The sequence below is a fragment of the Pteronotus mesoamericanus genome, unplaced genomic scaffold, assembly GCF_021234165.1.
Source record: "Pteronotus mesoamericanus isolate MK-2021 breed Mesoamerican mustached bat unplaced genomic scaffold, CSHL_Meso_final contig_74, whole genome shotgun sequence".
NCBI classification, from domain to species: Eukaryota; Metazoa; Chordata; class Mammalia; order Chiroptera; family Mormoopidae; genus Pteronotus; species Pteronotus mesoamericanus.
The window spans coordinates 14,715,988-14,733,949 of NW_026555247.1; the positions used below are offsets into that span (position 1 = coordinate 14,715,988).

Genomic DNA, 17,962 nt, shown 5'->3' on the forward strand with positions numbered 1-17,962 from the left:
ACTGAAAACAACTTCCTGGTTGCAGCAGAGCGCTTTATGCTAAGATCTATGCTTTGGAACACCATAACCCTGTAGATATTTCATTTATGCAACATTAAATTCACTTTTTCTGAAAGCAAGATAAGGTGATCTTCCTGAAGGTCATGACTGAAGTAAAATTCCTACCATTTAAAGGGAAATAGAGAGGACAATCGAAGGTTCTTTTAATCACATGTATAACCAAAATAAAAACAATAATGTGTTTTGCTAGCAGCATTGCTTAGTCTCTTTATGTGACATTTTAAAAAATTCTTGATTATAGAAACTAATATATAAGTAGTATATATTTATAATTTATAAGATATATAAATTTGTTGATGCTTTCATTAATAGTATATAGGTGAAGTAATACTATATGAAATCTCGGTGGTCTTAGTAATTTACTGTCTCTTTTTGAAAAAACGTTTGATAAATACAAGAAATTCGACAATATTTATAGGTTGTATGTTAGCAGTCTCTCTTCCTTTGATTCTTTTTTGAGTTAACAAAACCTATTAAAATAATGCTGTGATTCACTCTCCTCTGTGAGGCCGGTATACTTCTCAGAGTTAAGGATTATGCTTTATCACAATAATCCTCAGCAGCTAGAATAGAGTATTTTATGTAGTAGGAATTCAGTATATACTTATTAATTGGACTGAATCATTATCCCATCCTAACCCTTTCCACTGTGAACTCTGGAAGGGCTATTCATTGCTAAATTCAAGCTCAGATTGCATTTCATTCTCATTACACAATATTAGGTAAAACTGTTTGCATGAACTAAAACTTGGCCTGAATTAAAGAATCTTCATTTCTCGAGTCCCCACATAGTAGAGGGTCTAGTTGCAGTTAGCATAATCCTAGTTTTCTAAAACTGCTTCCAAACCATTGTTCCTCCACACCTATGTAAAAATGCCCTTTCAGTTTTATATTGATTAAAGAATATAATCCTCTACCTTCTCTCACCCTACTGAACAGTCATTTAATGATTTCCTGGTCATTTTTCCACACTAAGGGAAGAGTTTGACCCATCAACTCAATCTTCTCTTCCTGCCTATGGTATGTTCCACCATCATTCTGCTTTTTTAAAAATTAATTTGGAGAGAGAGAGAGAGAGAGAGAGAGAGAGAGAGAGAGATTGGCTTGTGGTCCCACTTATTTATGCATTCATTGACTGCCTCCTATGTGTGCCCTGACCAGCAACCTTGGCATATGGGTCTGACACTTGAACCAACTGAGCTACCTGGCCAGGGCCATCGTCATTCTGTTTTATTTCAATATCTATCTGGATGACCTATCCAGCATTTTAATCTTAAAGTCTATGCACTTATTCAAATCTAGTTAACTTCAATTCTATGTTCCATTACCAAGTCATACCCATGGACACCTTTTCATTCTGTCATCATCTAGAATGGCACCGTGGCTAAATTTTTAAACTCCTATATCACTCTCGGACTGTAACCTCTGTGCCTTTTGCTCCCTCTCTTCTTGCTACCTTTTCCATATCATAATCACCCAGCTAGATCTGCCTCTTGATCTTTCTCCTTAATCTTCCCTGTATTATCAAAGACTTCCTGAAGCCTCTTTGCAATGTATATGCTTTTAGTTTCTACCACCATATCTTCATTCAAACTCTTATTTCTTCAGTTCCAGATTCTTAATTCATCTGGCACTGGACTCCAAGTAGCTCCTTCAAAAATATCTCAAATTTGATGAATCCAGGTTCAAACTTATTCCCCAGCCCATACTCTCTATTTTGGGATGCTGACACCAATAGTCATCCTATTGTTCAAGTCAAAACCTGGTATATACTTGAATAGTTTGTCTTACCATCTAGCCAATAAATATTGACTTCACCATGCTGGGATAAAGGGGCAAGGTTCTTTAATGGCAGAGCCTTCTGAGCCCAGCCTCAGCCATTCTGATGGGCTTGATGTCTCAGTCCACTTTGGCCCATTAGCATCACACCATGGTGCCACAGCAGACCAGTGGACATCTCTGCTAATTTTAGTGGATTTTCCTCAGCTGCCATGGTAGCTTTTTTGCTCTTTGGATCAATTATTCATGGCCTAAAACCTGAACTGTTTAGTGTAACATTCAGAGTCTTCCTGCTTTGGCTCCTACGTGAATGCAAGGCCTTTTGCCCAGCATCTGATCTCTCAATATGATAAACTACCCGCAATTCCCTCGATGACAGTGATTTTTGACACCTGTATGCTTTTTTGCCTATTGTTTTCACTACTTGAAGTATTCTTTCCTGAGAAACTTGTTCCTGCCTTCAAGACATAATTCTGTTACTATCACCTTAACAAATTTTTCAAATTTCCTTTAAGCTCTTTTTCCTAGGTTCCAGAGAATTCTGTGTTTAATTCAATAAAAGCAGTTGTTGCAACCATTTTAAATTGTACCTGTTTCTTCACCATTGCTCAGTGAAGCTAATTAAGAGCAGGTGTTACCTTTCATTTAACATGCTCAGAATCTCACCTAGACTTCTAAATGAATGAATAAATGGATAAATGAATGAATGAGGAATAATTTCCTTTATCCTTGTCAAAGTAAACTTAAATATAAATCTCATTCTTTTACTTATTACTTTAGGTGTCACATCACTTCATTTGGACTTCGATTTAACAAATATGGAGTACTTACTAAATGCTGGACATTATGATAGACTCTGGAAGTACTCACATGAGTGAGGTATTCTTCCCCCGCTCAAAGGCATTGCCAATTGGAATGGAAACCAAATATTTAAGCAAAACTGCATAATATGAGATATAATACAATCTCTCCCTCAACCTTGTCTCTTTCCCCTTTGCTATAAAATATACATGGGGTTTGTAATTTGCAAGCAAACAAATAGAAATATATAAATTCCTTTAATACCAAAGTTATTGAAAGAGTATTCTAAAGTTGTCTTTAATTTCTCTCAATATTCTTGCTTCTTTCTTTTTCTTCCTTCCTTTCTTTCTTTCTTTTGATTTTATTTATTTACTTTTAGAGAGGGGAAGGAAGGGAGAAAGAGAGAGAGTGAAACATCAATATGTGGTTGCATCTTGCACATCCCCTACCAGGGACCAGGCCTGCAACCCAGGCATGTTCCCTGCACTGGGAATCCAACCGGCAACCCTTTGGTTCACAGGCTGTCACTTAATGCGCTGAGCCACACCAGCCAGGGCACTCTCATTCCCTTCACCATTATATTTAATCTTCAGCATTTATTAATTTACTGTTACTACTCTTTCTGTCACTAATGCTCTACTAATGGCAAAATTAAGAGTGATGTAGGAGTTTAAAAATTCAGCTATGGTTCCATTCTAGATGATGACAGAATGAGAAGAATGTCCACGGGTATGGGGACATGGAATTAAAGTTAACTGGATTTGAATAAGTGCATAGGCTCTAAGATTAAAATGCTGGATAGGTCATCCAGATAGATATTGAAACAAAACAGAATGATAGTGACCCTGGTAGGGTAGCTCAGTTGGTTAGAGCATTAGCCTGATACACCAAGGTTGTGGCTTCAATCGCTGGTCAGTGCACATAAAAGAAGCAATCAATGAAGATCTCAAATAAACAGCCTAACTTTACACCTCAAGGAACTAGAAAAAGAAAAACAAAGTAAGCCCAAAGTTAAAAGAAAGGAAATAACAGACATCACAGCAGAAATAAATGAGATACAGGTCAGAAAAAGAATAGAAGAGATCAACACTAAAAGCCAGTTTATTGAAAAGATAAACAGAATTGACATATCTTTGTGTGGAATAAGAAAAAATAGGTAAGACTCAAACAAAATAAAAAAATGAAAGAGAAAGCATTACAATTGATACCATATAAATAAAAAGGATTATAAAAAGAAAATACCATTATCTCAATATGAATAGAAATAGCATTTGATAAAATTCAACATCTACTCATGATAAAAATTTTTAACAAACTAGGTATAGAAGGAAAGTATCTCAACATACTAAAGACTATATATAAGCATACCTCATTTTATTGTGCATGATAGATATTGCATCTTTACAAATTGAAAGTTTGGGACAACCCTGCATCAAGCAATTGTGTTGGTGCCATCTTTCCAACAGGCTCAGATGACAGCATTGTTACACAATAAATTAATTTTTGAATTAAGAAATGTACATTGTTTTTAAAAACAATGCTATTGCACACAACATACTACATTATAGTGTAAAAGTAACTTTTATATGCACTGGGAATGCAAAAATTTTGTGTGACTTGCTTTATTCTGATATTTGCTTTAGTGCAGTGGTCTGGAACAGAACCTGCAATAATCCTGAGGTATGACTGCATGATAAGCCCACAGCTAATATCATTCTCAATGTTGAAAAGCTGTTAAGTGTTTAATAATATGAAGGACTATACGCCACTTCTATTCAACATAGTACTGAAAGTCCCAGTCAGAGCAATTGGGCAAGGGGGAACAAAACATCCAAATAAGATAGGAAGAAGTAAAATAGACTTCCATCCAAGGAAGTGATAGTGTAGGTAGATATACTTTGCTTCCTCGCACAACCAAAAGAAGGATAATAACAAATTTAAAAACAAAAAAAACCAGAACTGCCAGGAAATCGAACTGTATGGAAGTCTGACAACCAAGGAGCTAAAGAAGAAACATTCATCCAGACTAGCAGGAGGGGTGGAGATGGGCAGCTGGGGCAGAGAGGACACATGGCAAAGCGGCAGCTGGAGGACCTGGCAATCCCACATTCACATGTGGATAAGCTGGGAGGAAGAACTGGGGAGCAGGACAGACTGTGCAACTCAGGGTTCCAGCATGGGAAAAGAAAGCCTGAAAACCCCTGGCTTTAAAGACCTGTGGAGGTTGTGGGGGTTGTGGAGGTTGTGGTGGTGGGAGAAACTCCCAGCCTCATGAGAGAGTTCATTAGAGAGACCCACAGGGTCCTAGAATGAACACAAGCCCACTCCCCTGGGAGTTAGCACCAGAAGGGCCCAATTTGCTTGTGGTTAGGGGAGGAAGTGACTTAAAGTGGGGCAAGAGCCAAGAAAGTAGCATTGCTCCCTCTTGGACCCCTCCCCAACATACAGTATCACAACATATCAAAGTGGGTTGCCCCACCCTGGCTAATACCTAAGGCTCCACCCCTTACAACATAACATGTGTGCTGAGACAAAGAAGTATGGCCCAAATGAAAGAAGACATCAAAACTCCAGAAAAAGAACTAAGCGACCAGAAGATAGCCAACCTATCAGATGCAGAGTTCAAAACAACGGTAATCAGGATGCTCACGGAAATGACTGAGTATGCATGAAAAATAGAAGAAGAAGTGAAGGCTATGCAAAGTGAAATAAAGAAAAATATTTAGGGGACCAACCGTGCAGGGAAGGATATTGGGACTCAAATCAATTATTTGGAACAGAAGGAAGAAATAAACATCCAACCAAAACAGAATGAAGAAATAAGAATTCAAAAAAATGAGGAGAGGCATAGGAACTTCTGGGACAACTTTTGGGAATCATAGGGTTCCAGGGGTGCCAGAAGCAGAAGAGGAAGAGCAAGAAATTGAAAACATATTTGAAAAAATAATGAAGGAAAACTTCCCCAATCCAGCAAAGGAAATAGATTTCCAGGGAGTCGAGGAAGCTCAGAAAGTCCCGAAGAAAGTGGACCCAAGGAGGAACACACCAAGACATATCATAATTAAGTTACCCAGAATTAAAGAAAAGGAAAGAATCTTAAAAGCAGCAAGAGAAAAAGAAAGAGTTACCTACAAAGGAGTTCCCATAAGACTATCAACTGATTTCTCAAAAGAAATCTTGCAGACAAGAAGGGCCTGGGAAGAAGTATTCAAAGTCATGAAAGACAAGGCCCTACATCCAAGATTACTCTTAAATCCAGCCATTTGCAACAAAATAGATGAACCTAGCAGACATTATACTAAATGAAATAAGCCAGACAGAGATAGGCAAATACTGTACAATCTCACTTATTTGTGCAATTTGAGAAAAAAAAAAGTTGAACTCATAGAAAGAGTAAAATGGTGGTTATCAAGGGATGGTGGGATGGATGAAAAGGGGAAATGGTGGTCAAAGGGTACAAGTCTTCAGTTTTAAGATAAATGACGTCTGGAAATCTAATGTACTATGTGGTAGCTATAGATAATAATGCTGTATTATATATTTTCAATTTGCTAAGAAAGTAGATCTTAAGCATTCTTACCATATACACACAAAAAAGATAACTCTGTATATTCATATCAAATCATCACATTGTACATTTTAAATATATAATTTTATTAATTATACTTGAATACATAAATTTATATTAAATTGTTATTTAATTTGCATAAGATATCAAATATTACTATAGTTTATGTGCCATAGATAACTTATATAGAAATAAGTATGTGTAGTTCAACCAGATCATACTTTTCACATCATATAAGTTCCTATATTTTTGTCTAATTGAATGTCATAGCCTATTAACAGTATGTGAAATTTCCTACATTAAGAAATTGTGAGTTTTGCTTTATATATTTGTAGGTCATGTTATTCAGTGCATACAGACTCATAATTACTAAATTACCATTTTGGTCACAATATTTTTTATATAATGACAATTCTCTCCTATATATTAAAGTTAATATTATCAACACCTACTCTTTTTGTTAGACTAACCTAATTTTACATGTCATTATCAGGTCTGGCTTATTTTTTAATGTGCATGTAATCTTTACAAAGCAATAATTAGGATGATTTTATTGTTTTTAACCCATTCTGATTTAGTAATTTAATTTATATGATAGTTTTATTGATTCTTGCTTCTAGCATCTTAATACTTTCTGTGTTGATACTACCTTCCTACCTTTTTCATTATTACTTTTTTGGTATATCAACTATTTTGGTTTTATTTTTATTGCTTTTAATAATATAAAGTGTAAAAATTCTACTTGTATTATATCACTGTTTCAAATTTCCATCTAAATGTGCTCTTATATTAGTAATGCAGATAAACAATGAGAGATAAAGTTGAGAATGCAGATTTGAGACGTATCGTGAAAATCCAGTGGAAAAGTTTACCCTTAATTTGCAAAGAGGTGGGAAACATAACGAATTTTCAAGGAGTACAATGTGGTTAGAGGTAGGCTGTAGAAAAAATCAATTAGACAGCATTCTGTAAGATTAATTGAATTTAAATGAAAGTACAAGTTGCAAATACATTACAAGAAAGTGCTTTTGTAATTAAAGAGAAGTGGTGAGAAGGAATGAGGATTATGGACTTAGTAGAGGCTGATGTCAAACTGGGTGTGGTATGCAAATAAACGAACAAAATATATATAAGGTGGTATGTTACTAGGTGACTAAAAAAATATGGTGGTGTTTATAAAAAAATTTTTTTTGATGACTGGCTTTGTTAGATGATGATTTAGGGGGCATGATAAAGACTATATAAGAGGAAACAAGTACCTAAGAATCCACCATGCACAGATAGAATTTGGGAGGAGTGGAAATGAAGATTAGTGAATCAGCCAATTTGTCAGTTGAAGCCATGGGAGCCCATGAAAGCTTTAAAGAAAAGTGTTAGAGAACATCTGAAGACAGAATCTGGGTATACAGTTTTTACATTATATTTCAGCATTTTTCTAAAATTCAGCTTGTTGAATGGTAGGGGTGGGCTCTGCAGACTCTACATTCATTGGCTGGGAGTATACATTCCACATATTTGAGAATTTTCTATTTTTGTCCTATAATTAATTTCTAGTTGCACACAATTGTGGTTGGAAGATATATGGTATAATTTCAATCTTCTTCAATTTTTTAATTTCAGTTTTGTGAGCTAATATATGTCTATTCTAGACATATATTCTGTGTGTGCTTAAGAGGAATGTGTCTTCTACTGCTGTTGGATGGAATATTCTATATATGTCTGTTTCATTCTAAAGTGTAGTTCAAGTCCAATGTTTCCCTATTGATTTTCTGCTTAGATGATTTATCCATTGTTGAAACTGAGATACTGAGGTCCCCTACTGTTATTGTATTTTTGTCTATTTCTCCCTTCCTATCTGTTAGTATTTTGCTTAATATATTTAAGTGCTATACTGAAATTTTAATCCTAAGCAACTACAATTACAAATTATAGGCAGTAAAAACTCCATGACATTAAAAAAAATCTGTCATTTAAAGATACCTGACATGAATTGTCTACTGAAAACAACTACTATTAACTCCAGGACCACATTATATGTTATCTAAAGTTTGTATATATTTATATTAAACTATTTTATTAGATTTTATGTTTCTAATTCTGTGGTATGTTTTCTCAGTCCTCACTTAATCCCACTGTGGCTTTTACAAAGTCTTACATTAAATATTTCCTTCATATGATCCATAATTGTGATCAAGTCTTTAGCCTAGATGGGACACCCCCAGAACAGTAACATCACACATATAATGATATCTAATAAGACTTGTTTCTTTGGCCCTGGCCAGATAGCTCAGTTGGTTAGAGCACTGCCCTGATTGTATGCCAAGGTTGTGGGTTTGATCCAGGTCAGGGCACATATGAGAATCAACCAATGAATGCGTAACTAAGTGGAACTACAAGTTGAGGTTTCTCTCTCTCTGCCCCCCACCACCCCCCACCTAATACCAATCAGTTTAAAAAGACATTTCTTTATGGCAATGCTTTTCATCACATACATATTACACATTTTTTATCTCATCCAATTTCTAAACAGGGTGAGAATAGGTTTTCTATAAAGAATCAATTTGTCTTTCTACTCTTTAATACTGGTAACTGATCCTAAACAGTGTCACTAATGATGAGATACATCAGTCTCTAAACTGTGCATGTTCAAACTCTATGCCTCTGATCACATAAGATGAATGCATAACAAATGCTAGCCAAGCACTGAAAAGAGACAATTTCACATAAATTCTGGGTTACTTGAGAAGCATTATTGAAATATTTAGCAGAATCCTTTAATTGCTAGGAAGCAATAGGGAATTTAACCATTTTCACCTAGAGGGAACAGACTGAACAGTAAATTTCTCACGTATCATCAAGAACAGAGAGTGAATGGGAGTCGGCTTCTGCACAGCATGAAGACTCACTGAAGCGTCAGGCTGGTGCACTGTGCAAAGTATCTCTGACAGGCTGCTGCTTTTAGCCACTATCATGCGTGTTGACATCAAAATCACCAAATAAGAATATGTTTACCCACTTATTCATTCAGTTATTCAACAAGTATTGATTGAGTGCTTGCCTTGTGCCAGGTTTAGTTCTGAGCTTCTAGGATAGAGACAGTGACAGAAAGCTCTACTAGCCTCATAGCAGGATTTTGTGTCTTTTAAAATGTACCATAAGAGTATTTTAGAAAATAAAATATAAACAAGTAAAAATTAATTTAAAAAAAACAAGCTCATATAGAGATTAGAGCTAAAGGAAAACAAAACCAAACCAAACCATGAGAGCATGTAATGCATCCAAGGTACGCTTCAGAATGAGAAGACAGAGGCAGGCTTCGGGATGAAAAGAAGTACAAATCTCAATTATTGAGAGGCTAGTTATACAGGGCTTTTTCTTTGTCTCTCTCCTGCTGACCATATTTTGCCATTTCACTAATTATTATTGTTCCATTAAAGTGTTGAAATGCTAGTCAATAAATGATTATTGAGATCCCACTGTGTTCTCAGCACCAGTACGATTGGAAAATGTGGTTGAATTCAAACAACTAATTCTACTGCTGTGATAAAATACGAGGCGGGGAATGATGCTTGTCAGTAAATAACTTAAGCCTTCTTGCTTTGACGGGTGCATTTGAGCCTAAGCTTTCCCAGCCATTTATACATCCCATCTCGGAGATTCAACCATCAAAGCTCCAACTCCTCCAAGAGGAGGCATCATTTATTGCCACTAGATGGCACCAATTATTTTCTTATTTTTAGGCCAACGAAACAAAACAAAACCTTTTTCTATGTAATGGCTAAATTTTAAATGGAAGAATGTTATTTAGCACCATTATTACTAAAAGTACTGTTATTTTATTAATATTTATCCTATACGAGAGACCCAGAGCTAGCAATAAAAACCGTATGTTCATTCACTCACATACCTGTTTATTCAATGTATAGCTATCCTAAATAATCTTTTAAGAAACATATTATCAGTGTCTTGTTAACATAAATAAAAGCAATTGAGTATATTAAATATATATAGTGATTGAATATATAAATATCAGGATCAAAAATAGCTGATAAAAGTATATTATGATATACCCATGCATCTCTCAGAAATAAGTAATATAAATATATTGAAAAAACCATGGCATTTATTATTACAATTAAATGTGAAAATGTAAAATAGGATAATAATTACTTAATTAATATATATCACTTAATCTATATCACTTAGTCATATCTATATAAAATTTTAATATGTATATCTTTATGAAACTTAATAAAAATTCAGATCTGAAAAGATATATTGTTTCACATGATTTCCCTGTTTCTAACTAGTAAGTGCAATTAAAGCATATGCAAAATGTTTCTAAAGAAAAAGAACACAAAATATTCTCATTTTTCAAACAAGTGGTTAATAAACATTCGAAGTATGTTTATTCAGAAACAAAATATAAATATTCTAACATCTCCCCTTAGAAATTTAAAAATGGCTCTGGAATAAATATAATCTATATTTTTTTCTTTAAATTATAGTTGACAGTAAGTATTATTTTACATTAGTTTGAAGTGTATAGTATAGTGGTTAGACATCTATATAATTTATGAAGTGATCCCCCAATAAGTCTAGTAACCACCTGGCACCATACATAGTTATTACAATATTATTGGCTATATTCCCTATGCTGTACTTTACCTCCCTGACTATCTTTTAACTACCAATCTGTAGTTCTTAATCCCTTCAATTTTTCCACCCTGCCCCAAAACCCCTCTCTCATCAGAAAACCATCAGTCTGTTCTTTGTATCTATTAATATGTCTGGTTGTTTTGTTTGTTCATTCATTTTGTTCTTTAGATTCCACATATAAGTGAAATCATATGGTATTTGTCCTTCTCTGTCTGACTTAATTCACCTAGCTTAACACCCTCTAGGTTCATCAATGTGTCTCAAATGGTAAAATTTCTTTCTTTTTTTATACCTGAGTAATATTCCATTTATATATGTACCATATCTTCTTTATCCAACCATCTGTTGATGGGTGCTCAGGTTGTTTCCATACTTTGGCTGTTGAAAGTAACACTGCAATGAACATAAGGGTCCATATATCTTTTTGAGTTAGTGTTTAGGATTTCTTTAGATAAATACCTGGAAGTGGAATTGCTGGGCCATAAGGGTGTTTTAGTTCTATTTTTAACTTTTTGAGGAACCTCCATACTGTTCAAAACAGTAACTGCACCAATTTGCAATCCCACCAACAGTGCCCTAGGTTCCCTTTTCTCCACAGCCTCGTCAACACTTGTTTTTGATTTATTGATGGTAGCCTTTCTGCAGGAGTCAGGTGATATCTCACTGTGGTTTAAATTTGCATTTCTCTAATGATTAGTGACACTGAGTGTCCTTTCATATGTCAATTGGCCATCTGCATATCCTCTTTGAAGAAGTATCTATTCCGATCCTCTGCCCATTTTTTAAATTGGATTTCTTGTTGTTTCTTGGGGGTTTTTGGTTTTTGGGGGGTTTTTTTGGTGTTAAGTTGTGTAAGTTCTTTTTTTCATTTTTAATTTTTATTGTATTTTTCCCATTACCATTTAGTTTCCCTATACCTTCTCCCCACCCCCACAGTCCTGCATTGGTGTCCATGAGTCCTTTTTCCTTCTTGCTCAATCCCTCCACCTTCTTATACTCTTAAATAGCCTTCCAAATTAAATAAATTACAATAACAAAAGTAGGGTGCACATAAAATACATTGGAAAGTACATATTGTATGAATATAATTACTTAAAAGGAAAAATGTAAAGTTATATTTATTATGCTAACAGATTCATTTTTAAAATTTAAACATCTTTGCTACTTCAGGATGAAAAATGAGTGCTTCAATCTCTCTGCTACTTTGACTATTCCTGCATTTCCTCCATTCTAAAACAGTCAAAAAATAATACTCACTTTAATATCTGCCAGAGTTTTTTGCCTCATGGTAACAAGAGTTCTGTATCTCTGTTCTTCTTCATTGAGCCTCTCTTCATAGACTTTCTTCTCACTTAGGAGATGATCATAAATAGCTTGTATATGTTCCTTTTTAAATCTTATAGTAAAAAAATTTTCCCTATTAAAAAAGAATTGAAATCACTGTTAATAAATTTATATTTTATTTCCTAAAATATACTTATGATACATTTTTAAAGACCCAATATTGAAAAATCTTAGAACTGGAGGGCTTCGGAAAAATTTCCTAGTCTCTTCTATAATCTCCATAGAGTTACATCTAAGTGATCTAGGTGCAAGAAAATCTCTGGAGAAATTCAGGGGATTCTTTTGGATGTTGACTCACCATGCCTCTGTTTGGCTGGCATTCCAAAAGAACCCCTTCTCCATACAGCTTGTAAGTCCAAAGATACATTCTGATTAGATTAAGCCAACCAGCCTTGTGGCTAATTATCCAGGAGTAAATATATATATTAAGATAGCCCAATAAGATGCAAGGCAAGGATGTAATTCCATGTAGAAGAGATTCACAACCATTAAATGTAAACAAAGAGTCATGTTTTCAAATTCGATGACAAAGTTATAGTGGAGAGAGAAAAAATGAGTATGTAGTGCTGAGTTGCTGCTGAATCAACCAATCTTGCAGCTTACCTTACCCATAGCCTCCTGTTATACATGATATATCATCTGTTGTTTAAGCTGGTAAGCAAATGTGTTTGTGTGAGCATGTATGTGCATGCATGCATGTACATGTCTGTGTATTTTGTCATGCAACTAAGTACATCTTGACAAAAAGGTAAAATAATTTTTAGGCTGAAATCAGTGGAAATGTAAGAAAACAATAGTAGTAGTAGAAGAAGCATTGAAAAGTAGTTAAAACAATAATGCAAAAATAAAAACGCTTGAGAAATAATTTCCAGAGCTGATAAGCAACCCAGAACCAGAATAAGCAGAGCTGCAAAAGCTCAGCACAATCTTTTACCCACACCCGTTTTCATCTCTACTGGCATAGAAAATTGAATCATTTGCACAGTTAGCTATAAAGGCAGCAGGACTAAAATTTTTGAGGGGCTAAAATGTTAAAGTGCTTTGAATGTAATATCTCATTTAATATAACCACAACCCTATGGGAGAATAATTATTACAGCAATTCACAGATGAGGAACCTAAACTTCAACATAATTAGCTTGTGTAAGCTAATTAGTAAATGACAGACAATTCACATCCAGTTCTGTCTGGCTCTGTTTGATTCAGCAGTTCAACATTAAAATATTCATTTTTTTTCTCTCTCCACTATGACTGTTAGCAGTAAATTTGAAACCATGACTCTTTATTCACATTTTTACATGTGAGCCTTTCCTGCTAAATGGAATGAGGTCCTTTATTTTCATCTGTCTTGCCCTTGTTTTTTCCACGTTATCATTTACACAAACAACATCCAAAATTCTTATGTAATGTCCTATGTAAGTATTCCCTAATACTGACATTCTGAAGCATAGGGAACCAATGAAATTCACACAGTAGAGCGGGTATGACCAAAGACAAAACTCTCATCCTTGCTCCCAGCGAACATCACTATTTCTTGATCTCATATACTTTATTCTCTATACTACGTATTTTAATATTAGATTGTATTCAATATAGCATTGTATTAATTTTATATGTATTATGTATACTATGTATGTTTATATGTATATGTATGCATGAAAATAGTGTTTCTTTTCTCATAGTGATAAAAAGAACAAACACTGGAGTCCTTGTATGTCTGGGTTTGGATCCTTTCACATTCTAGTTAAGAAACAGTTGTAAAAATTAATGAGAGCCAAGAGTAGCCTTGACAACTATTATTTTTATCAACATATTTCAGTTGTTTTGCATATGCAAGGTTTGCCTCTCTAAAAATATCTTTAGACACATAAAGATCTACTTTCCCACTTCATATTTCTTTGCTGTTCTGGTGCTTGGCACTAGGCACACTATGGGTTCTTAATAAATTATGATTAACTTGACACAGTCACCTATTGAAAGTACCAATAGTTTATTCCTAATACAGTCATGTGCCACTTAACAATGTGATATGCTCTGAGAAATATGTTGTTAGGTGATGCTGATGTTGTCATCGTGTGAACATTATATAGTGCACTTACACAAAGCTAGATGGTATAGCCTACTACACACCTAGGCCAGATGGTATAGCCTGTTGCCCCTACAACCTCTACAGCATGCCACTGTATAAAACAACAGGAGGTCAAATCAAGTACAAGAGAAAATGATACAATCAAGAGAGATGATAAACAGAAGATGTATGAGGATGCTGTCAGCGAAGATGGCATACTTTTTTACAGCAAACTTTGTTTTATAAGTAGAGAGAGTACACTCTAAAATAACAATTAAAAGTATGCTATAATAAATACATAAACCAGTAACATAGTCATTTATTTTCATTATCAAGTATTATGTAATGCTCATAACAGTATGTGCTATACTTTTATATGACTGGCAACACAGTAGGTTTGTTTATACCAGCCTTACCAAAAACACAAGTAATGTGCTATGCTAGACATTAGTGACAGCTACAATGTCACTGGACAATAGGAATTTCTCAGCTCCTATTATAAGTTTATGACACCACTGTTGTACATGGAGTCACTGACTAAAACATTGTTTTGCAGTACATGACTTTACACATATTGTGCATGATTATCTGCAATAATCTTCCATTCCAGTCCTAGTTTAGGGACTCGAAATGGGCAGTTGCAATAACGCACTTTGAAACAGGATGGACTAAATCTGGAGCTAGTTCTACCACTAATTATCAGTGCGATCTTAAGGCAATCATTTAATTTGCTTGAACTTCTGTTTACTCAGCAATTGCATGGGAATGTTATAACAAATTTAAGAATTCATTGTTAGAGCTGGATGAGATAAGGTGCATAGATTTCCTGCAAAGTGTCTGGCATATTAGGAAGATAATTAATGACAGCTTTAAATATTACTTGACATCATCTCTGTTAATTAATAGATTTGTAAGCAATACCACAGTGCCATCTATTCTTTTTCTCCTTTTCCTGTGGAAAGGCAGATTTTGTCAGGTTTTCCTTCTCTACTGGGACATGGTGACCGCTTCTGTCTCAAGAGCAATATAATCCAGCCACAGGATGGAAGAAAATGTTAGGATTAAAATGGTAAGAATCCTGAAGAAAAAAAATCTCCAGCTCATGAATTAGATCTTTATGAACTTAATATGAATTATATAATTTTAAGCTTATACTGTTGTGCCCCAAAATATTCTTATACATAATAAACAATGTAGATAAATATCTTTTGAAGTATACCGTATGTTTCCTTGCTTTCTTATATGATATACTGAATATGACTTAGTCTTTTTCAGATAAAGCTATATGATCATTTGGAAAATAAGTTTTTACCTTATGGTAAGAGCTAAACAAATACTTGTTGAGTGTATTGACTTGACTCCATTAAGGTATATGGTATTAGGCTGTGCATAAGTGTACCTCTGTTCCTCTTGAGTGGTATAATTTTACTAATGCTGTATTAGCCTTCTATATATAAATCCAAGGATAATTCCTAAACGCAACCAATGCATATTCCTTCAATAGCCCTCTAAGCGCCGTTCTTAAAGTATTGCACAATGGGAAATAACAACCAAGAGGAGAAAATGAAGAATATTTAAGCTCTAGCTGAGAGTCTATGGATACGCTAAATCTCTTAGAGCATGATCATTCTTTAGGAGACAGGCTTTACCAACCTTTGTCACAGAGGGCCCTGACTAATGAGGGAACTGGACAAGAGGCTTTTGAATAAATTACATGAGGTTTTGTAGAACAGCTATTACTAACCTCTCACCTCAAAACTTACCAAAAATGTTTGAGTGAAAATCTATATGTTATCAACCATGTCATGTAAGTGACAAATACTAAAATTCTTAGGAATGCTTGTTAATTTCATAAGAAATAAAAGCTCTTATACTTGGAAAAAGAGAAGCAGTCCCAGTTATACAAATTAAAATAAACCTAGTGGAGCAACAAAAAATAAAAGCAATTTATGATTTTGTTTTTAAACCAAAATTATCAAATAGCACATTGAACTATGATAGAAAATATGGATCATTTTAAATGTGGACATTTTATTTTGTCTTTTATAAATAATAAACATTTAATATTTTGATACAATTTAAGTACTTACTTCAAATTGTCAAGTATCTTATCATAATTTTGCTTTTCCTGTAATTTTTCTCCAAGGTCTGTATTCAATGTTCTTATTTTTGCTTGATAAGTGACTGTTTTACTTTTCATTGTCTCTATTTCATGAAATATCATTGAGCATTTTTCCTGAGAAACAAATTCAGGGATATTTTATTTTTAATTTTAGGATTTTTAAATCCTTGGGATATAGGAGCACAATTATGTTTGACCATATGAACAATTAAAAGCAAATAGTTATTTCTTATCAATACGAGTAATAAGTTATGTTTCTGTCCTTTTCGTTATTATAACATCTGATGAGATTTTGTAAAAGATAGGTTAGAACTATCTGTTCTCTCTCGCCCATCTCTCTTCCTCTCTCTCTGCACTAGTTTGTCCCCACTCTCTCACTCATGCATACTTCACAGTCATGTCCTTTCAAGATGCAAACATACAGTTACTGGTTTTCAAACATGTACATTGAAGGTGGGAAAGGATATATTATGCTGGTCTTTAAAAAAAGTTAATATTTAATCCAGCACACTTTCCCAAAACAGGCTTGAGCAATTTCAGGTTGGAGATTTGATTTTTGCACAATCCCTTCATACCTGTTGGTACATATATTGACTGACTAACTTACTGAGTGGGTGACTAACTTACTGAAAGTCATTCCTTGTGTCTGGCAGCTTCTAGTTAGTGCTGCTCTTTCCCCTGAGTCCACAGATCCCAACTGCTCCATGCTCCTATTTTTCTCCATTTTTCTCCATATGCTTCCTAATTCTCTCTCTACTCATAGATTTCAAGAATGGCTGATATTTTATATTTATTTTCCTATAAAAATCTGCTGTTTGTCCAAGATTTTGAGTATTGGGTACTGTCCTTGAATTTACATATTCTCTCTGTTTTCCTTCTTTTTCTGGAAGCTCTAGAACTTTTCTACTGATCAATGAAGAATTTTTTGTTTCTTTGTTTGTTTTGTTTGTTAATACCAGAATGTAAATGAAAGATGACTAACTGGTTTTCTTCAATGGCTGCACTTGGGTATTTTATTACTACTGAACGAAAAAAAGTCAACCTAAAAAAGAGTATGAACAGGCGAAAGTATGGATTAAGGTAAGTAGGTAGTGGTCAGAGAGAATGGGCAACTCTCAATACAACATGCTATCACAAAACATGACTTTCAGGTGAGATTCCATAATTCATGCCTTAATCTTGAATGAAGATTTTCACGGGACACTGTGAAGACTTCAAAAGCAATGGTGTCAACCATGCGGTCAATTCAGCAATGTTGAAGGTGGTGCCAGAGGATTCTACACTAAAGGAAAGAAAGAGACTGTGCTTCCTGCAGACAGCAATGAAAAATAAAAATTGTGTTTTGGTACCTTTAATCATTGCTTTAATAAAGAGTATATCCCCTTCCATGGCATCAAAAATATCAGAGATGTCCCCATGTTGATTTGAGTCTGGAGAGAAAAAACCGTTAGATGCCATATGTCAGAAGAACAAATCTGAGTGAGCAAAAGCTTGAGGACTTCAACAGCCATTTGTAAGTCTTTTGACGAATGCTGAAATATCACCAGAGCAAATGGGAAGA

At 34.5% G+C, this 17,962-nt stretch overlaps 1 protein-coding gene across 1 annotated transcript in view; it reads right to left on the minus strand.

The window, feature by feature from the left end:
• Window positions 1–17,962, minus strand: part of CCDC178 (coiled-coil domain containing 178) — a 297,827-nt gene that overhangs the window by 184,742 nt on the left and 95,123 nt on the right. The window contains exons 16-17 of the mRNA XM_054583812.1: window positions 16,370–16,515; window positions 12,125–12,284 (exon numbers count right to left, since the gene is read on the minus strand). Coding sequence (XP_054439787.1) covers window positions 12,125–12,284; window positions 16,370–16,515 — 306 coding nt within the window. The remainder of the gene's footprint in view (window positions 1–12,124; window positions 12,285–16,369; window positions 16,516–17,962) is intronic.